General features: G+C 34.5%; 1 protein-coding gene across 1 annotated transcript in view; it reads right to left on the bottom strand.

Moving 5' to 3' along the window:
* The window catches only part of MIB1 (MIB E3 ubiquitin protein ligase 1), a 111,569-nt gene that overhangs the window by 36,775 nt on the left and 50,935 nt on the right, over positions 1 to 23,859 (bottom strand). Inside the window, exons 10-12 of the mRNA XM_069468192.1 lie at positions 23,588 to 23,695; positions 14,205 to 14,402; positions 10,608 to 10,759 (exon numbers count right to left, since the gene is read on the bottom strand). Coding sequence (XP_069324293.1) covers positions 10,608 to 10,759; positions 14,205 to 14,402; positions 23,588 to 23,695 — 458 coding nt within the window. The remainder of the gene's footprint in view (positions 1 to 10,607; positions 10,760 to 14,204; positions 14,403 to 23,587; positions 23,696 to 23,859) is intronic.

Genomic DNA, 23,859 nt, shown 5'->3' on the forward strand with positions numbered 1-23,859 from the left:
AACAAATAAATTCTCAAACGATCATGAGTTCTTATCTGTAACCTTATTAAAAACTAATAAAAATTCATCATCTTTAAAGATTCACTTCACTCACACTCATCCTGGTTTTTCTCCTTGTCTCAACTTTAGAGTCAATATCAGAAGTACTAATCGGTTAATTAGTGAAGTTTTCAGTAATATATCTAGTTTGTAAAAAGAATTTGAACTGATTAATTACTATATCTACTTGTAGGATCTAGAAGCAAGCTAAGAAGAAATTCGCTCTTGAAGACAATAAAACACTCGGCTGATTTTACCAGTTTCTGAAATACACTGTAAAACTTCACTGATTCTATGAATCTCTCGCAAAAAGAACCAAACCTGGACAAAGCTCAACAGATAACTGGTCAAATGTTTAGAAATATCTATGTCCACCAAGAACAAGGAACCACAAATGGCATCAATGCCATGTTTCAGGTAAACTTGTTATAAAGTGTAGTCAGTGACAAAATAGTCTCTGCAAATGATCTACTATTGTTCTACATTAGTAAGCTGAATGTTTTACTAACAAATGGGAAAATAAAATATTTCATGTTTTTACAGCTAATAATTTAGTAATACCTACTCAGAGTACATACTTCTTTATGTACCCATATGAACATACAATGCTATGGAATGTAAAGAAGTATGTATTTTTGGTAGGCAATAAACCTCCAAGAAAGAACTAAACTGCAGCTAAAAGAAGCCCTTGCTTCTTTCTACATGAATGACCGTCACATGGTAAATTAACCTAGTAAGAAATAGATGACCTTTGGCAATATTAACACCCAAAAAATGTACCTACTACTTATAGATGGAAACTAAATATCCCTAAGGTTTTTATTTTGTGAAGGAAAAGAAGTTCTGCAGAAGGAGATTTCAAATTATCCTGCAACTCCTTTTAAATCATTTAAGTTTAAAACACACTACACTTACTTTTTAAATTAAATACTCTTACATGATGAAAATTTGAGTACAAAAGGGAAAACAGTATTACTGGCTCAAAAGAATGAGGGATACATATAACCTATTTTATGTCTCCACAAATTGATCTTAAGTAAATCATATTAGTAGAGCTGACTGATTTGTTAAGAAAAATAAAAGCTAACTTCATTCACATTATAACTACTTTCATGTTTTCGTAAATTTACAATCTATTAATATTAGAGGCATTTCTGAACCAAAAGTTTTGTTGTTTTAGATTTTCTTTTTCTGACAGCTACAGACATAGTTAGAAATTCGTGGTAAAAAGAAAGTGGAGCTTGTTCTTCTCAAGTTAACCAGGTCCCAATCTCCACTTTACATGTGAAGTTAGTACTTAATTAAAACGGAAGATTTAAGCATGAAAAGTAACAAAATTCTGGGTCATAGCTGTAAGTCAACAAGGTATATTGGTAACAGACTGCCAAATATTTAAAAGAAATTAATTTATTATCTGTATTATCTTTGAATTTACTTTCTCCAAAGGGTGTATGTAAAATGAAAACACTATAGTCAAGAACCAATTCATACAGATAGACTATACAGTTTTTACTGGTACTATGCAATTACAATTCAATTTTTATAAACACGATAGATCCACTGTTTACAGCATGTTAGAGATATCAAAATGCCTTTTTATATTATGCAGTTTGTTTTGTATTTTTATAAAAGATTACAAATAATAGCTCTTAGCAACAGTTTATTAGTACATATTTTAAGCTACTATATGACAGTTAGAAAAAATACTAATATTCATATATTCTAATCATTTCTTACTAAAAGTTTTATTTCAACTGAAATATTTACAAATGTATAGAAAGTATAATACTTTAAAATTTTTTGTATCAGAAATTGAATAGAAATGACTATAAGTTTAACTATAGTTAATTTTCTCTGTTTAATAAGATAACTAGTTAATAGATGATTTTCATTTTATCAGTAGATTATAAAGAATGAGAGAATGACTTTAATATGGTAGCATATATGTTACTGCATGTTTACTGGAAAGTATAAAGAGCACAAGATTTTAAAATTCTACATTTCAAAGAATAGTTCAGTTCAAAGCTTAACTCACTTAAGCACAGCTCTTTTGATCAACCACAAAACAGAACGGCAATGCTTCATGTTCCATTTGCTAAGTTTACCTGCCCATGTCCTTAATATCAAAAACTGAAAATATATACCTCAAAAGTAGAGGTTCTTCTATAAAACTACTCAAAGGATACTACTCTACTCATGTTTTATAATGAACAATTATATTGGTTATTATAAGTAGAAGTTTTTAAAATACTTTTTCTTAAGCATCCCAATAACTAAGAATCTCTTTGCTATAATGTTAAGAATATGTAATGCTTAGAAAATAAAATGATAGGCTAGTCATTTAAAAAAGTAAAATTATATACTGATTCTGGTGCTTACAAGTTTAACTTAACACATCTATGAGTATTTTCAATCACTATAAAATGTCACATTCATCACTTAGATCAGCTGTTCATTTTTAACTAAGTACACGTTAAACTCTGGGCATCTGCTGACACTGGTGTAACTCAAACATTTCAACTGTCTCCCTGACAGGGATAACAGATGCTGACATTATCAAATGCTGTACTATTTTTCTCCCATGGCCTCTCCTTGCCCCGATATGGCCAGTATATGAAACTGAACTGCCATCCAAAAGCACACTTGAGCAACTGGATCTGCTAAACAGCTCCCATATAACCAGTAAAAATAGAAGTCAGTGTTATTGCTATCTTCAGCACTTAAGTTCAGGCAGTTTAACACCTGTTTCACTTCCATTAGAATAAATTATGGAAAGAATTGTAGTTACATTAATTTCACCAGCAGCATGATCCTTACCAACCAACAGATGCAGAATATACTTAATATAAGAATTGTTTGCATATTGCCTGAATTAGTGTTGACCTCACAGTGTACTTTAAAACAGTAACTATAAAGAATATGTCTTAACTCTATATTTCACTGAGCACATACCTTATAGGCAAACTGTAATTTATCAAACTTTTATTTTATGCAAGTATATATTTCAGAAGACATCCCTCCCCTGATATTAAATCACTAGTGAAACCACGTAACAAAAATTTATTGATCATTTTTTAAAGTATTATTATACTTGCATGGTAGATTTTAATACTCAAATTCATGGATTGCAGCTAACCACCACAAGTCAATGCATTATTAAGCCGATAATGAGAAGTAACTAGGCAATCTATACTCAAAATGACAGAAAATTTAGTCAAGGAAATAGACTTTTAAAAGGGTTAAATTACTAATCTATGATTAGTAACACTACATAAGCAAAAAGCAAAGAAAAGCTGGCATGCATGGTAGCTCCTTTCAACACAAGTCCAAGCAATACACTGAATACACGTGTGATCTATTTATAAACCAAAGGGCAGAGGTACTTTTTTAGGTCCACTCATATTCCTCCACCCCCTTGTCAACAATTTGTTATTAGTCCTCAACTATAATACAAAAAAAAAAAAAAAAAAAGCAATGGTGATAGAAAGGTGTGACTAACAGTACTCTTCCCAAACCTATTAGCTTAACTACTTAAGTAATTTGGTTTACTGCCTAGAGATAATAGAAAATACTACTCTGAAACACATCAAGGTCTATTTGTTCCTTTAAATGGCACTGGTTTTAAAACAGCTTATTGTCTACATTTAAGAATTAAGATGTTAAAAACAAAGGTATACACTGATAATTCCTTAATGCATTGTGTCAAAAGGAAAAGACTTCTAAACTGTCAAAGTTGGAAAAAGTAAGAAAATTGCCTTCAAAATAGAAAATTTTAGACTCAGTGACTGAAACACTGATATGAAAATTTCTAACACTTGTAGAAGGTCTGTGACTGTAATTTCATAAATGAAAAGCATTTAACTGTTTTGGATCCCCAACTAGCAGCACTACAATGCTTTGCTAGAGCTGGTAAAATGGAACCAAATCGCCTCTTCAATGGATTTGGTCCCCTTCAACCAGCTGTAGCTATGCATTGATTACTACAGGACAGCCAACGTTTTCACTTATGAATATCACGCACATGTCAACTAATTTCAACTTATTTAAATTATTCAGACTGTGGTTAAAATAAAATAATTTGTTACTGCTAATTCTACTTGGAAGAGCTATAGTGGTTAAAGATGTTTATAAAAGCTTTATGAAAAATGTGTGGATGACTTAAGGATTTCCAATAAAATAATTTTGCTTATTTATGGTCTCTCGGTATTACATTTCTTATTCTTCAGAAAAGAAATGGTAATGAAATGAAGACTATGTTTCATAATAACAAAAAAATAAACTTCCTTCAAAGGAAGAAAATATCTAGGAAGGTCACCTAAAATCCACCTGAAAACATAATGGGAATGCTACAGTGTGGTTCACATGGACATGTGTATATTTTAAATTAAGGAAAACTGTAACATTATATAAAATAACACTCTAGAAAGGTTTAGTCACTATCTTCCATGGACTTATTAGTCTTTAATTTGATCACTGTTCACCTGAATGTTAGCAGGTAAGGTGAAAAAGATGATAGTGTAGGATATCTTGGAGAGACTTAAAACATTAAGTATCCACTTCTGACCCTGAACCAAAGGTTTTTAATCTTCAAAAAAGAAAGGAAATGCTAAGCATCACTACTTTTTACTCATGAAATATATCACCTCTCCATACTTGTTTCCTCAGCTGTAAAAGGAAGAACTCTTCTAATAACATTCTATGACTCTCTTCACTGTCTTTGTCCTTTACAAAAATATACACACAAGTCTCTCTCCGTGGGAAGAAACTGATGACAGGGGAGAATGCCAAGTGATCCAACATCCACCTAACTTCCTCAATGACTGCAATAAAACTATAGATAATTTAATGTTCTTTAATAGAGAGAAACATTTCAGCAATTAATGAAGGTTACTGAAGGCAAGCAGTAATTCAAAAACCCAGACGTTCATGAAATTCTCAATTCCTGACCACTCCTCTACTTCAAAGTGAAAGTCATCCCCTAAAAGAATGTGGGCAAAATAAGAGATACATAGACAGATAGACAGACAGAGATATGAAAATCTTATCACTTCATTCACATTCTTGCTCATCTCAGTCACAGTAAATACACTGATGTATTACAAGGCACACAGTGTTTGAGAGTAGATGCATGAGCATGTATTAGAGAAAATGGACACACTGTAAGTATATTATCATTTAACAGACTCTTGGCTATTTTTTGTATATAGCACTCAGCATGTTCAGAATTATAAGGAAAACATTAAATACCAAAATATGGTACAAACTATCAAATCTTCCTATATTCAACATAGTCTTGTTTACAGACCATATTTTGGAATTTAAAAAGTCAAATAAAAATATCATAATGTTATACAGGGAAGATGATCAGCTGCTCACATATTCAGTAAGATTTAGCATGTGGTTTTTTGCTTGTGAAGTTATCTTAGTACTAACATGAAAACATAACAAGTATATCACACCAGGTGGTTTACTCATATTTTACTGTAACTTTTCACATTCAATTTTTAATTAAAGAAAATTTTATAAATAACATTATAAAAGTAACTTTATTATATTGTTATCAGTATCCCAAAATAATATCAACTGTTTTTGCCAGCTCTACAGATAAATACTGCTGACTAATTTATTTTCATGCCTGTGAGAGAGATCTAAAAACTTAAAGGCAGCTAAAAATGTAGCATTCCCACAGAAAGTACCTAAATAATGTGCTGATTAATGACTTATCCAGAGAAATTTAGTTTTCATTTTTATCAGCAGAAATAATTTCTGCTCTTGATTTAAATCTGAAATTTTACTGTATACCAAGAGAAGATGATATGGCTAAACTCTAGGGGAAAACATGTCTATAAATATAAAATATCAGAATACACAAATAGCATTGTTCTTAATTAAGATTTCTTTAAAAAAAACTAAAATATTAAAACATGTTATAACTGTTATTCTAAAATACCCCAAATTTTATAAAGCATGACAAAGTACTGTGTCTCACAGTGAAAACTTATATTCTCTTCCACAATTCTAAAAGACACAAATGGTTTTATAACTTTTTCTCTTAATGTCTTTATTTCACTTACTGTCATACTATGAGAAAACATCAAGATCAGCTTTGAAATCTAGAATCTACACTGATCTAGACCTTTGAAATCTATATTTCAAAGGACATGCTTCAAAAATAAGACATCTAGACATATTTAGAAGACTGGAAAATGATTTTTTCTTTTAGAAAAGCATATCCAATAATTATTAACTCTATCATGTTACTGATTCATTGCTGAAAAATTATCACTGCCAACCAAAAGCAAAACCAGGGAACAGAAAGGTACTTGAACTTCACCTGTATACACACGCACATGCAAATTTGGGGAACTTTTCTATATTTTTAACCATAATAGAAATAATTATAAGTATTTGCGTTGGTATTAGATTATATTCACAATGACGTAAATACTTCACTCTAAAAAATATATATACATTCTATGGCTGGGCCCAGTGGCTCACACCTGTAATTCCAGCACTTTGGAAGGCCAAAACAGGAGGATTACTTGAGGCCAGGAGTTCGAGACCAGCCTGGGCAACATAGTGAGGCCTCATCTCTACAAAAAATTTAAAAAAATTAGTCAATCAGGCCAGGCGCGGTGGCTCACGCCTGTAATCCTAGCACTCTGGGAGGCCGAGGCAGGAGGATTGTTTGAGCTCAGGAGTTCGAGACCAGCCTGAGCAAGAGAGAGACCCCGTCTCTACTAAAAACAGAAAGAAATTATATGGACAGCTAAAAATATACATAGAAAAATTAGCCAGGCATGGTGGCACATGCCTGTAGTCCCACCCAGCTACTTGGGAGGCTGAGGCAGGAGGATCGCTTGAGCCCAGGAGTTTGAGGTTGCTGTGAGCGAGGCTGACATGGAACTCTACCCTGGGCAACAGAGCGAGACTCTGTCTCAAAAAAAAAAAAAAAAAAAAATATATATATATATATATATATATATATATATAAAATTAAATTAGTCAATCATGGTGGTGTGCACCTGTAGTCCTAGCTACTTGGGAAACTAAGCCAGGAGGATCACATGAGCCTGGGAGCTGGAGGCTACAGTGAACTGTGATCACACCACTGCACTCCAGTCTGGGTGACAGAGCACCCAGAGTACCCTTTGTAGTCTCATTACAAAATTTTAGAATTTTGTAATGAGTATTTTTTAAATAAAGGTGTATTTAGCTACAATTTCCCATTTTCTCTATGTATGTCAACTTTTGGGATACCCTGTGTGTGTGTGTGTGTGTGTGTATACAGATGAAGAATATGAGGCTTACAGAGATGAATTTACTTATTCAGGATTACGAAGCTGATTACCTAAGTAAGCTGGAACTTGAGCAAGGTCTAAGTGACTTTAGAATCATAATACCACCACACTTAATTTTTTAAATTTTTTATAGAGACGAGGTCTAATTGTGTGTGTGTACATCCACATACACACATATTCTAATAAAAGAAAAAAAGTCAAATTAGCTAAGAATTATACTAACTAAAGTGCAATGAATTACAATTAAAATGGACTGTATGTGAAAGCCAACAGTTAGCCAAGTATACTAAAGTAATCGCAGGATAAAACAAAGATCACAAAGAACAAATTGAAATGCTACAATTCAAGATAATACATTATACAAACTATAAAATTCATATAAGATGGTAAATGTTAGCACATTTGTTAATCATAGATAATTCATCCAAAAATGCTAAGTTCATCAGGTTCTGGAAATAATGTGTTATATCTGGTTTTCTAAAGTAAGTTTGAAGGCCAAAGAGTTTTATTTGTATTTTTTTAATTCCAAGTACATTAAAAATAGTTCCTTCTGTCTTCTGATATCACTTGATCAGTACAGGAAAGAAAAAATCATCTTAAAGAATAAGAAATTTAATATGAAAAAAGAACTCAAAACATCCCAACTTGTAATTACAACTGATATGTAAGTTACGTCATCTTCTGATACTCTTCTGTGTCCAAGTAAAATCACATTCTATCTGGCAATCGACAGTCACAATTACCTAAAATGTCTTAAGAAAGTAGGAATAAAGAAGTCATGTAGCTTTAACTGAAACAACACTTTCGTGAAGAGCAAAAGCATTTTTTCCCTCTTTTAAAAACTATCACCTGATACTAATTATCTGGTTGGAGAAGTTGCTGCTATAAATTTTCAAAGGAATCCTCAAGATTTATGCAAGAGTTGAAGAAATAAAAGTAAATTTTCTCCTCCTTGTATAGGATCATTATTGAATATACTATGGCTACTCCCAAGAAAAATGAAACCATTCAGAACATTTAAAAGATACTTGTTTCCTAAACACTTCAATTTCCAGTTTATATTAACCTTTATGACTTAATATTGTAACGTAAGTTCCCTCAATAAAATCTTTCGACTATTCTAATCTAAAGTTAATTGCTGTTTGAACTCCCAACAGTTTCTCTACACAATTCATTCTGTAATTAATCATATAATATCTTGAGATATCTAACAATGTCCTCACTGTCAAATTAAAGCCAACATTTATTGAGTGCCTATTATAGTCAGACCATTGTGGAGGACATACAGATGAATATGAGCACCCACAATTTTAACAGAAAGAAACATAAAATTTACATAGTAAAAGACAGCACTAAGCAGAGTATAGTGAATACAATAAAACAAGAATACAGAACAAGGAAGTACAGAGCAAACAGAAAATAATTTCAATGATGAGATAATAGGAGGCTCTGGGGGACAGATGGTTAAGATAAATAAGAAGGGGGATAGGGCATTCTGATGAAAGAAAATGCTCAAAAAAATGGAAGAAGAAAGAGGACAGCATATTTCAGGAAAGGAGAGGAGTGTAACGTAGTTGGAGGGTAAGGCACACATAGGGATTTTAATTAGTGTGAGATAAAGTTGAAAGGCTCAGGACACACCAGATATGGGTCTGAATGCCAAGAGGAGGTGTTATACATTTTATTCTACGTACAATAGAAAACAAATGTAAGTCTGGGAATAGGAAAGGAGAGCCATTTTTAGATCTATGCTTTTACAATGATAATGTGGAAATTGTATGAAAATTAAATCAGGGATAAGACTGAAATTAGAACAATTAGAAAGATACTGTAATAGTCTAGGTAAATGTGATTGAGTACTTAATTAGGTCAGCAATAATGAGAATAGAAAGAATGGAATGGGTTGGAAAGACTGGTAGAATAAATAAAATTTCAGAACTCATTGGAAGCTGAGAATCAGTGAGACAGTCAAAGATAATCCTAAGCAATGAGGTAACATGGGGAACAACGTGTTGAAACATCATTCTTAGTTAAATCACTCACTGCCGATGTGTTTCGTTCTTGCCTTTTTATATATATAAATCATAATACAGAAAAAATAATATAAAGTGGTATAAGAGCCATGATTCTAAAGTCACACAGACCTTACTCAAGTTCCAGCTACTTCAATCATCAGCTACATGATCCTGAATAAGTATCGTCTCTGTAAGCCTCATATTCTTCATCTATAAAATGAGGATATTGACACCTGCCTCAAAAAGCTTAATGTTGAAAAGCATTAAGTGAGATCATGCACATAGAACACTTAGCAGAGGTCTGGCATGTGTTAAGTGCTATCCTCATCTTCTATTTGAAAGGCAGGGAACATATTCTGTCTCCTTCCCAGTGCAATTTGAATATTTGCAATTTGGGGGAAAAATCAAGACATAATCTAAAATACAGTCTTTCATTCCAACCTGTGTTATACAGCCACTGTTATGGGTACCAAAAAGCAATAACAATAAAATTCTTGTGTTTTCTGTGATCACCCTCTAGTGGTGATACTAAGAAGCTAAAAATTGGCCAAAAAAAAAACATATAAAAATACAATAAGGAACCAAGAATAAGAGTTCAGAATAGATGAAATTATCAAAATAAACATCAAAGTGAACATTTTCCATAGTCCAGATACATAGGTTTGATTCAACAAGCAACAGAAGACAACTAATGCAGAATTTTCTAAAATGCAAAGAAAAGTTATTCCAAAAAATGAGTTCACAGAACTTTCTAAGTTAAACAAAGCTAAGCATTTTCCTGTTCTGTGAGACTCTGCAGACTCTTTATGAATAATGTGACTCTCTAAAAGCAGCCCTTTTCAAACTTTAACCAGGAAAAACACTTTATTTAGCCACAAGTTTAAAAAAATAATTATCATGCAAATAACATGGATTAGAGGACATCCTGAGAATTATTTTGAAGAAACATAAATCTCAAAATGGAATCTATTTTAATTAAACTTTACATAAAGCCAGTATTCCTGATATTCTATATCCACATTTAATATATATTTAAATAATCATTTCATACTATTTGTATTGGTTTCACAACCAAATTAATCATATAACACTCATCTATTGAATGACGATGTAATTTCCCATAGATTTTTTAAATGATTTAAAATACTAAAATAAGCCAAAATTATTTCTTCATCAGTATCAGAAAAAGAGAACCAGCAATAGGAAAATATTTTAAATTGCACCTAAAATTGTAAAAGGGTGACATCTTTACCTGGGATTTCCCCTTAGTGCAGCATGATGTAGAGCATTAAATCCATTATTGTTTGTGATGGTAACATCTGCTCCAGCTTCCAAAAGAACTGCCAGGATATCATCACGTTTCTTACTTATTGCATCATGAAGAGGGGTATCACCTTCAGAATCCTTTATTTTTTAAAGTTTAAAGAGACTTTCATTAGTTCTTCTTCAATCAATCAACACATATAATAGTAACACTTATACTGAACTACTAAACAAAAAGAAACAAAGGCCATATCCAACAAACATCAATAAAAGAGCATGCTGTGTGTTAAATATAAAATACAGGCAAGGCTGGGGGCGATGGCTCACGCCTGTAAGTAATCCTAGCACTCTGGGAGGCCAAGGCAGGCAGATTGTTTGAGCTCAGGAGTTCAAGACCAGCCTGAGCAAGAGTGAGACCCCCCGTCTCTACTAAAAAAAAAAAAAAAAAAAATAGAAAGAAATTATCTGGACAACTAAAAATATGTAGAAAAAATTAGCCGGGCATGGTGGCACATGCTTGCAATCCCAGCTACTCGGGAGGCTGAGGCAGAAGGATTGCTTGAGCCCAGGAGTTTGAGGTTGCTGCCAGCTAAGCTGACACCATGGCACTCTAGCCCGGGCAACAGAGTGAGACTGTGTCTCAAATAAATAAAATAAAATAAAATGAAATGAAATGCAGGCAAGAAACATTAGCCACATTATAGTAAATAAAGTCATACCCAAACATAGATGAAAACACAATAAACATACTGAAGCTTTATAAAGAAAAAGAAAAAGGTTTTCAACCTTAGCTGCTCATTAGAATCTGCTGGGGAGCTCTTAAAAAACCTGAAGCCCAGGCTGCTCACCTGTGACCCCACTAAATCTCTGGGGGTGACAGCCAAGCATTAGCAATTTTTCAAACTCTCCAGCTGAATATGTTGTGCAGTCACAAGTAAGAACCCTTAACCTAAGTGTTTTCAAAGGGTAGGAAAGTGGCCAGTTAGCTCAAGATAAAAACAACTATAAATGAAAATTTAGCAATCTCAGTCTACCTTTTATTCAAGCTGACTTACTATTTACATTAATCAACTGATTTAGGAATAAGTTGTTATTCATTATCAATCATCTGTATACATAAGTAATTTCGACCTCATTCATTTCATAGTTTCATAGATGCTATTCTCATTTTTTCATTTTTTTTCTTTTTCTTTTTTTTTTTTTTTTTTTGAGACAGAGTCTCACTCTGTTGCCCAGGCTAGAGTGAGTGCCGTGGCGTCAGCCTAGCTCACAGCAACCTCAAACTCCTGGGCTTAAGGGATCCTCCTGCCTCAGCCTCCCAAGTAGCTGGGACTACAGGCATGCACCACCATGCCCGGCTAATTTTTTCTATATATATTTTTAGCTGTCCATATAATTTCTTTCTATTTTTAGTAGAGATGGGGTCTCGCTCTTGCTCAGGCTGGTCTCGAACTCCTGAGCTCAAACGATCCGCCCACCTCGGCCTCCCAGAGTGCTAGGATTACAGGCGTGAGCCACCGCGCCCGGCCAATAGATGCTATTCTCAGTAAAGTCATATACAACCTACCCTATGGCACATATTAGAGTTGTCAAATCCAGCTTGCCACCTGTTTTTGTAAATTAAGTTTTATTTGAACATGGCCACACTCATTCATTTATTTACTATAATATCTATGGCTGCTTTCATTCTGCAAATGACAGAGTTGAATAGTTGTAATAGAAACCATATGCAAGCCTACACTATTATCTGTACCCTTTACAGAAAATGTTTGCTAATCCCTGGAATATTCACCTACCTGAAAAATTCTTAACACAAGTTCAACTCAACCATTCACTTTCTATCGTCCTATATCTGGTGGCACTAAAAACTCATAGTCTTCAACTTGAGAAGGGCTCTTCACATGATTGGAATACCCTTCTACAGATCCCTGGTCTGTTCTGCCTTCTGGTCCCCACAGTAGCCATTCCAAACTTTTATTATTCTTCTCAATTACCCTTTCCTACCCTGCTACCCCATCCCACTTACACATTCAACAGATGACCTTGCCTCCCATTTCAGACCAGAAAATGTCCTCTCCTTCAACAGATTAACACTACCCCCAATTCCTCCCTCATCCTCCAATCCCGCCCCTCCTATTATAGGGCCACATCCTAGTCACTGTCAGTTCCAAAATGGCTGCACTTCAGAAACATTACTTTCTAATAACCATCTAGGGGAACAAAATCTCCTATTCTTTCAGTTCACCTCAAGCCCCCACTCCTACTACTTCTGTTCTTCTTTATTACTTCTCTGAGATCTATTCAACCCAGCAAGCAATTCCTGGATGCGTGAATTATCTAAACTACAAGCAGCTTAAGATTCTAACCTTCCCTCCCCTTTTTAAAAATCATTATTGAGTTTTTAATTTAAACAAAGTATGTTTTACATATTCAAAGTGTTTTAGGGACCAGTTTTGTTTAAAAATAATGTTATTTTCTGAAGGCAGTATAGGTTGTTAGAAAATAATAGTAATAATAATATGCTATTTTAAGCCTATTCTGTTAAGGAATCCAAAAGTTAGCAAATTATGTTCATGTACTATTTTATTTTGCTATGAAATTATCAAGTATTCATACCAAACTTTAATATGACAGGTACACAAAAGGCAGGTTACTTAGTAACCAAACAAAATAGGTAATGGACACACACTACATTTCCCGTACATACATGGTTTAATTCATCTGATTCCTAAAACTGTGGATGGGAAGAATCATTTCTTGGGCCACCTTGCTTCAAAAATTAGGTCCTACTGTAAATCAACTCTAAAATCCTATATATATTCCAAAACAGAAAATCTTTCAAGACTAGACTAATGACTATTCCAAGACTCTAAGATAAATTAAGCTACAATTAAAATAATTTAGATATTTATGAAGTAATTATGAAATACAGTCTATTATACCTCTTTAAGCTGCTGAAGCTGTCATGATTAATAAATTTAAATCAATTCATAAGCTGATATTTTAGCAAGATAGTCCCCACTCCCACTCCTCAATCTAAACCCAATCTATTGACATTTTCTTAAAAAAGGCTTTTTAAAGAAGGAATAGCTGCCAATTTTATAACATTCTATACCTTTGGTATCATTTAATATGACCATTTGTACAAAAAAGAATTGAGAGGCTGGGTGCAGTGGCTCACACCTGCAATGCCAGCACTTTGAGAGGCCAAGGCAGTAGGATCTCTTGAGGCCAGGAGTTGCACACCACCAGCCTGAGCAACATAATGAGACCCTATCTCTACAAAAAAATATTTTTTTTTAAACATTGGCTGGGCATGGTGGTGTGCACCTATGGTCCCAGCTATTCAGGAGGCTGAAGTAGAAGGATCACTTGAGTCCAGAAATTCGAGGCTGAAATGAGCTATGATCATGCCACTGCACTCCAACCTGAGTGACAGAGTGTCTCTAAAAAATAATAATAATAATTAAATAAATAAATAAATAAATAAAAGAATTGATAAAAGAATGCATACCATAGAACCTAATGCTTCCCTTTAATAGGATCCTAGCAATATCTGCAGAACATATTTCTTTAAAGGTTTTACCTGGAGACTGGGATGACAGCCAAAGTCCAATAAAGTCTTCACGACTTGAAGATGACCTTTATTGACAGCAATATGAAGTGGTGTCTGTCGGCGCTTGTTGCGTGCATTCAAATCAGCACTGCCTCGGTGTAGTACTTCTATAACAGCACCTTCATCTCCAAAAGCTGCATGGTGAACTGCTCTATCACCATCTTTATCCTAAACAACAGCATTAAAATCTGAATTAGTGAATATGTTACAAAGAAAAATAAAACTTAAAGCTATAATAATGCACCAAGAACCAGATTAATTTGAGAAAAGGAAACACAGGGTGGAGCCAACAAAATAACTAAAAACTGACTAGTGCAGTGATTAACTCTAAAGATAGACCTAGGCCAGGCACGGTGGCTCAGGCCTGTAATCCTAGCACTCTGGGAGGCCGAGGCAGGTGGATCATTTGAGCTCAGGAGTTTGAGACCAGCCTGAGCAAGAGCGAGACCCCATCTCTACTAAAAGAAAAACAGAAAGAATTTAGCTGGAAAACTAAAAATATATAGAAATAATTAGCCAGGTATAGTGGTGCATGCCTGTAGTCCCAGCTACTTGGGAGGCTGAGGCAGGAGGACTGCCTGATCCCAGGAGTTTGAGGTTGCTGTGAGCTAGGCTGACGCCACAGCACTCTAGCCTGGGCAACAGAGTGAGACTCTGTCTCAAAAAAAAAAAAAAAAATTTTTTTTTACACAGACTTTTTAATGACATAAAAATTACACTATCGTTAACTGCATGATTTAAAAAAAAAGCATGCCAGTGTGATCTCAATTAGCTTTAAGAAGAAATATATCAACATGTTAACATTGGTTATCTTGATAAAGTGGTGCACATATAATTTTCTGTATATTTGAGAACAGAAAAAAAATTAAGTAACACCATTAAAAGATAAAAATGAAGCATAAACCACCAAAAAATTCCAAAACTATTTCAGAAGAATCAAATAGATTCACCTCACCTCCTATAATTGACATATTTCTGAAGAGATGAGAGAACAGGAAAGATCCAATTGCTTAAACTTTTTTAAACTTAAGAAACTATTTTATAAAGGGGAAAAAAATGCCTAAACTATATCATAAATGTAATATACATAGTTCATAACAAAAAACATGAAAAGCAGTTAATTACTTTGCCAGATGCAGATGGAGAGGGGTATTACCTAATAGTGTACTGTCTTTATTCCAATACTATATCCCAAAATTTGACATGCACCAGTAAGCATGTTCTAAGACTCCCTGGTATTTGCAAGGGGTTTAAAAATCCATATGGCACCTAGGATTATTTGAACTACTTTTCAAAGGTAACACAGATAAATACTATTGTGACTAAATATATTTAAAATAAATAGTTCATTCAAAACAGTTACAGAATTCAAAGTAGTTTTTGGCCTTTGCATATTTTCTTAAACTTATATCAAAGGTAAAATCATTCATGTAGGAATCCACAACAGTTTGACAACCATTGTTGAAAAGGTAGGAAACTACAATGCAGGGAAACTTTTACCTTTTTTTTTTTTTTTTTTTTTTTTTTGAGACAGAGTCTTACTCTGTTGCCTGGGCTAGAGTGCCGTGGAGTCAGCCTAGCTCACAGCAACCTCAAACTCCTAGGCTCAAGCGATCCTCCTGCCTCAGCCTCCCAAGTAGCTGGGACTACAGGCATGTGCCATCATGCCCGGCTAATTTTTTCTATATATATTTTTAGATGTCCATGTAATTTCTTTCTATTTTTAGTAGAGACGGGGTCTGGCTCTTGCTCAGGCTGGTCTCGAACTCCTGAGCTCAAACAATCCGCCCGCCTCGGCCTCCCAGAGTGCTAGGATTACAGGCATGAGCCACCGCACCCAGCCCGGAAACTTTTACCTTACTAATATTTTCAGCTGAATCAGATTAGTTTTTGTTACCTATCAATCTTGAGAATAAAGAAACCAGTAAACTACTCTTGTACCTCTTAGCAGCATTATATGTAAGCATCCCAGAAAAACATGTGTTTTACAGAAACAGAACAAAATTAGAGACATATGCATGTATATATAAAATTAATCTCTCTAGTAACACACATAAATATTTCAGAATCTTCGCATTAAAAAGATCTTTCTAACCTCCAATCTGGATTTTTTCTGTTACAATTTTTAGCCATATTTTGTGGTTCACCTACCATTAAAATAGGAGGCATCAATCCACTAACACTCACTAAATAAAAACAAGACCTATTTATGAAGTACATCATATACTAATGGTTGCTAGAAAACCACTACTGTAACACTTTTATGCAGGTTCTGTCAACAATATACATAAAGACAAACACTAAAAAATTAAAAACCCTGACATATATGTTCATCAAAAGGAAATACATATGAACAATATAAAGATTATGGAAAATACATACACTAGAAAATGACAATTAGATTCATTTTCAAGTTTCTCTTCTACATTAGAAAATGATAGTTGCACCTACACCTCAACTTACAAGTTTTGTTTATTTTCTCCAAATCCATCTTAAGTACTCCAAATAAACCTAAAACATAGCTCATTAGTCTGTCTCTGTTACTTGTATCAAGTGAGAATTTTAAGGAACAAGGTGACTTCTACAAGGTTATCTCAAAGAATTTATGAAGGGGCCTCAAAGTGAATCTAAAACGATCTTGGTTCTTCCTAACCTTCATCAGTAGGGGAAGAAAAACACTGAGTCCCTGGCAGATCCAAAATTAGCTCATGTATATAAACAAACCTATGATCTAACACAGTCTTCGATGCCTTTACCTATACATTAAGAAGGAAACAGAATGCAATCCTATTGTATTTAGTAGGTCATGCATGGAGAAAACCAACTTTCCAAAATAGCTCTTTGAGTTTTCCCTAAGAAAAAGAAATAGGGAAAAAAAAAATGTGTATGATATGTACCAAGAAATCTTTTTTGTTAACAGCGTAAACTAAAAAATCTGCAATAACCATCTATCCCAGGGGCAAGTAAACTTTTCTGTGAAGGGCCAAAAAGTAAATATTTAAATATTTTAGTTTTTGCAGCCCATATGGCCTCTTGTTGAAACTGCACAATTACTTAATTCTGTAGCTGTCACACATAAGTAGCCACAAACAATACATAAATGAATGGGTGCACTTTGTTCCAATAATACATTACAATACAGATGGAGGGCTGGATTTGGCCTCAGTGCTATAGTTTGCAGACCCCTGATCGATAGTATCTTGAGTCCATTTCCTGATGCAAATGATAAAAACAAAAGGTTACCAAATGAGATAACTAGAGAATAAAATACATTTCTCTTTGATCTTTAGCAAACTTCAAAACCTTTAAGAAAATCAGATTTCTAAAAATCAATGTCTTTAATTTAATTAATTGTTATCATACAGGTATGATAAAGTTTTCTTAAAAGTCCTTTTTTTTAGGATACATATTAAAATGCTGATTAAATATGATATGTGGATCTGCTTCAAAATAACTCAGTGGAGGGAATAGGAGGTAAGAGGTACAGATAAAACAAAACTGGCCATGAATAATAATTGAAGTGAGGTGATGGGTATGTAGGATTCATACTATTCTACTTTTGTAAATGTTTAAAATTTCCAATAATAAAAAAATTAATAAAAACAAATCACGGCCGGGCGCGGTGGCTCACGCCTGTAATCCTAGCACTCTGGGAGGCCAAGGCAGGAGGATCGCTCGAGGTCAGGAGTTCGAGACCAACCTGAGCAAGAGCGAGACCCGTCTCTACTAAAAAAATAGAAAGAAATTATCTGGCCAACTAAAATATATATAGAAAAAATTAGCTGGGCATGGTGGCGCATGCCTGTAGTCTTAGCTACTTGGGAGGCTGAGGCAGTAGATTGCTTAAGCCCAGGAGTTTGAGGTTGCTGTGAGCTAGGCTGACGCCACAGCACTCACTCTAGCCCGGGCAACAAAGCAAGACTCTGTTTCAAAAAAAAAAAAAAAACCACAAATCACTTTATAAACAAGCTGGCAAATGATGAATAACAAATATGAGTGCATTTGCAAAAGTAACTATTTTCTTAGCTTCAGCACTACTGACATTTAAGGCCAGATCATTCTTTATCATGAGAACTGTCCTAAGTGCTGTAGGATTAAGTTTAGTAGCATTCTTAGCTTCTACTCCCTACACACATCAGTAGTACCCCCCACCACCACCCAGTTATAACAATTAAAAATGTCTCCAGACATTTCCAAATGTCCCCCGTGGGACAAAAAAGCCCCCAGTTGAGAACCACTGTTTTAAACAAACTATATTGCTACTTAAGAGACAATGTTAATTCCTATATCTTAGAAAAATGAGACTTTGATTATAAAATTTTTGTTTCAGTCTTAGGCCATAAGTTGTATTTATATTTTAAGCCAATTTTTTTTTTTTTTTTTTTTTTTTTTTGAGACAGAGTCTTACTCTGTTGCCCAGGCTAGAGTGAGTGCCGTGGCATTAGCCTAGCTCACAGCAACCTCAAACTCCTGAGCTCAAGCGATCCTCCTGTCTCAGCCTCCCGAGTAGCTGGGACTACAGGCATGCACCACCATGCCCGGCTAATTTTTTCTATATATATTTTTTAGCTGTCCATATAATTTCTTTCTATTTTTAGTAGAGATGGGGTCTCGCTCTTGCTCAGGCTGGTCTCGAACTCCTGAGCTCAGACGATCCGCCCACCTCGGCCTCCCAGAGTGCTAGGATTACAGGCGTGAGCCACTGCGCCCGGCCTTAAGCCAATTTTTAAGTGTAATTTTTCCTTTACCAATTGGGAAACTGTGTTATTAATTTAATCTGATGTGTAAATATCCCTTTTTTCATACTTTCACAAAATACATCTACCTATAATGGTTTTTAAAACAGAAAATGCACAGAATGTAAATCCAAATGAGAATTATGGTAGAACCCCTACGTAATTCTCTGCTCTAGTTACCAGGTATATTGCAAACTGAAACATAAATTATTTGTAAATACCTAACCTACTGAGCCTCACTCAAATCTTACCATGTTTATAGCATAAACAAACCATTTGTTTTACATTTAAGTTCAATTAAGAAAAAAGAAAAGAAAATCTACTCTTGAAAAAGTGCTAACTTCATTCCCAAGTTCACAGCTGCACTCCCATTCTGCAGAGCCTCTCATGTGAACAAAAATCTTTAGATTTACGAGTCAATAAATGTGATTCACCACATAAACAGAATTAAAAACAAAAACCATACGATCACCTCAATAGATGCAGAAAAAGCATTCAATAAAATCCAGCATCCCTTCATGATAAAAACTCTCAAAAAACTAGGCATAGAAGGAATATACCTCAAAATAGTAAAAGCCATATATGACAAACCCATAGCAAACATCATACTGAACAGGGAAAAGTTTGAAGAATTCCCCCTAAGAACTGGAACAAGACAAGGATGCCCACTGTCACCATTTCTAGTCAACAGAGTACTGAAGACCTAGCTAGAATACTTAGGCAAGAGAAAGAAACAAAGGGTATCCAAACCAGAAAAAAGGGAATCAAATTATCTGTTTGCTCACAATATGATCTTATACCTGGGAAACCCTAAAGACTCCTCCAAAAGACTCCTAGATTTGATAAATGAATTCAGTAAAGTCTAAAGTTACAAAAATCAATGTAAACAAATCAATAGCATTTCTGTATACCAATAACAACCAAGATGAGAACCACATCAAGAACTCAATCCCATTTATGATATTGGCAAAAAACAAGATAAAATACCTAGGAATACATTTTTTTTTTTTGAGACAGAGTCTCACTTTGTTGCCCAGGCTAGAGTGAGTGCCGTGGCGTCAGCCTAGCTCACAGCAACCTCAAACTCCTGAGCTCAAGCGATCCTCCTGCCTCAGCCTCCCGAGTAGCTGGGACTACAGGCATGCGCCACCATGCCCGGCTAATTTTTCTATATATATATATATTTTTTTTTTTTAGTTGTCCATATAATTTCTTTCTATTTTTAGTAGAGACGGGGTCTTGCTCTTGCTCAGGCTGGTCTCGAACTCCTGACCTTGAGCGATCCACCCGCCTCGGCCTCCCAGAGTGCTAGGATTACAGGCGTGAGCCACCGCGCCCGGCCTCTAGGAATACATTTAACCAAAGAAGTGAAAGATCTCCAACAGGAAAACTACAAAACACTCACTAAAGAAATCAAAGATGACACAAACAAATGGGAAAACATCCCATGTTCATGGATTGGAAATCAATATTGTCAAAATGATCATAATGCCCAAAGTAATCTACAGATTCAGTAAAATTCCTATCAAAATACCAATATCATTTTTCACAGAATTAGAAAAAACAATCCTAAAATTCATATGGAACCAAAAATGAGCCCAAATAGCCAAAGCAATTCTAAGCAAAAAGAACAAAAATGGAGCCATCACCTAACCTAACCTGACTTCAAATTCTACTATAAAGCTACTGTAACCAAAACAGCATGGTACTGGCGTAAAAGCAGACACATAGATCAATAGAACCAAATAAAGAACTCAAAAATAAAACTACATACCTACAACCAACTGATCTTCAACAAAGCAGAAAAAACTTACATACTGGGGAAAGGACACTCCACTAAATAAATGGTGCTGGGGAAATGGGCCATATGCAGAAGAATGAAACTGGATTCCCTATCTTTCACCACATATAAAAGTTAATTCAAGACAGATAAAAGACTTGAATGTAAGACCTAAAACTATAAAAATACTAGAAGAAAAACCTGGGAAAAACTCTTCTGAACATTGGCCTAGGCACAGAATTTATGACTAAGACTCCAAAAGCAAATATAACAAAAACAAAAATAACAAATGGGATTTAATTAAACTTAAAAGCTCTGCACAGCTAAAGAAATAATCAACAGAATAGACAGCCTACAGAAATGGAGAAAATGTTCACAAGCTATGCATCCCACAAAGGACTAATATCCAGAATCTACAAGGAACTCAAACAGCAAGAAAAAAACAAACAACCCCATTAAAAAGTGGGTAAATAACATGAACAGACATTTTTCAAAAGCAAATATACAAATGGCCAACAGACATATGAAAAAATATTCAAAATCACTAATCAAACAAATGCAAAATAAAACCACAATGAGATACCACCTTACCCCTGTCAGAATGGCCATTATTAAACAGTCAATAGATGTTGGCATGGGATGTGGTGAAAAGGGAATGCTTATACACTGTTGGTGGGAATGTAAATTAGTACAACCTCTATGGAAACCAGTACAGAGATTTCTCAAAGAACTAAAAGTAGACCTACCATTCAATCCAGCAATCCCACTACTGGGTATCTACCCAAAGGAAGAGAAATCATTATATTAAAAAGATGCCTAAACTTGTCTATCACAACACAGTTCACAATCACAAAGATATAGTGTCAACCTAAGTGCCCAACAATCAAGGACCGGATAAAGAAAATGTGATGTGTATATATACATACACAACAGACACGCCATGGAATACTACTCAGCCATAAAAAAGAAAACAAAGAAGGCTGGGTGTTGGGGCTCATGTCTGTAATCCTAGCACTTTGGGAGGCTAGGAGACCGAGGCAGGAGGATCACTTGAGACCAGCCTAGGATACAGAGGATAGACCCCATTCTCTACAAACAAACAAACAAACAAAAGAATGAAATAATGTCCTTTACAGCAACTTGGATGGAACTGGAGGTCACTACCCTAAGTGAAATAACTTAGGAACAAAAACCAAATACCACATGTTCTCACTTACAAGTGGGAGCTAAAGCTATGGGTATTCATGGTCATACAGAGTGGCATAATGAACACTGGAGACTCAGAAGAGGAGAGATTGGGAGAGGATCAGGGATAAAAAATTACCTATTTGGTACAAAATACACTATTCAGGTGATGGGTACACCTAAAGCCCAGACTTAACTACTATACAACACATCCATGTAACAAAATTCCACTTGTACTCGCTAAATCTATGGAAATTTTTAAAAATAATAAAAATTAAAATTAGGCAAAAAGGAATTCGGTTTTTCAGCCTCTTGCCTTATTAGCTATAAGGAGAAGGGCTGTGGTTTTTCAATGTCATTTCCATTGTCATAACTGGATTAATGAAATAAAAAATGAGACATTCAACTCAGGGAATTTTACTCCATTATCCCAAATCAAACTACAATAACAAAATAATTACCTTCCGTTTACAAAATACTAAAATTAAGTCTTTCTTTCATTACCAAAAAAGCTTTATAAACACAAACTGGGATCCTAAATTCATAACCAAGAAAGATGCAACTTAAAAATTACTACTGCAAAAGCAAAATCAAATTACATAAATCTCATTCACAAAGACATCATAGTAAGAAAACTATCATATAGTTCACAGATATTTAATATGCTAATTTAAAATTCAAGTTCTTTCTAGGCAAGAGAAAACTCCAACATCAAAGATGACTTATTAAGCAGGGCATAGCGGCTCGCGTCAAGTCATAGCTACCCAGGAGGCTGAGGCAGTAGGATCACTTGAGCCCAGGAGATTGAGACCATCCTGATCCATCAATTTAGCCCTCAGAAATTCAAATTCTTATTGATCACCCACAGATGGGAGTATCTTTTAGACAAAATTAAAACACTCTGCCTAATTTAAATTTGATAGAATTTTACTTATCCTAAACAATCTTGAACTAAACTAAAACAAACATGATTCTAATATATTTTTACTAATGAATTTATAGTTAACTAAGACAAACTAAGCCATCCTTCACATCACATGTATAAATTCCCAACTGAGACACCATTAGACACTAAGTAATGTTTATTTCCCTTTTATAAGAATGAGTCCTTAATTAAATTAAGCATATATACACACGCATGGTGATAAACATGAACTGTAAGCTCCTCAAAGATCCACATTAAGGTCAAAAAACTATGAGACTTTTTTTTCCTCAGTCTCTCAGAGTGAAAGAAAAAGAAAAAAGTAAGACTTAAAAAAAAATGCTAATTCGGTTACTACAAAACAACAACAAAAAAGGTCTCTTGAATGTCACAGAGATCAAGAAAGACCTAGACCTAGCAGATCTATATTCCTCTTCCCTCAACTTCCCTAGGATGATTCCTGGGTAAACCCAACTTGGCTCCCAACATGGTGGCTCCACCACAGCAGCAGGAAACTCAACTCCTATCTTCACTAAGGACTATGCCTAGAATATTGAGGGATCACACGAAGACAAGAAATACTTCAAGCTGTCCCTGTCAAATTTTTATTTTCAATCAGAAAAGGCTTAGGTAAATATCAAATTTAAATAATGAAAAAATCCATCTTGTAGTATAGAAATTATTTCTAAGACATTAATTTTCACTTAAAATATTTCTCAAGTTTAGTTACCTCTGCTTCTACATCCACGTTTTGCTTCAAAAGTAACTTCAAAATGTCAACATGTCCATTCTGACTAGCAGCTTGCATAGCTGTATGGCCAGCACATTGCCCATTTACCTAAAAAAAAAAAAAAAAAAGAATGAACATTTCAAATCAAAAGAGCCTAGACATATAGGAGATATATATATATGTACATATAGTATAGGTTTAAATCTAATACACTGTATGATTCTATGAGAATAATTTAGGTTGGTGTTCCATGTATCAGTACAGACAACCAG

This window comes from Eulemur rufifrons, chromosome 5, assembly GCF_041146395.1.
Source record: "Eulemur rufifrons isolate Redbay chromosome 5, OSU_ERuf_1, whole genome shotgun sequence".
Taxonomy (NCBI): Eukaryota; Metazoa; Chordata; class Mammalia; order Primates; family Lemuridae; genus Eulemur; species Eulemur rufifrons.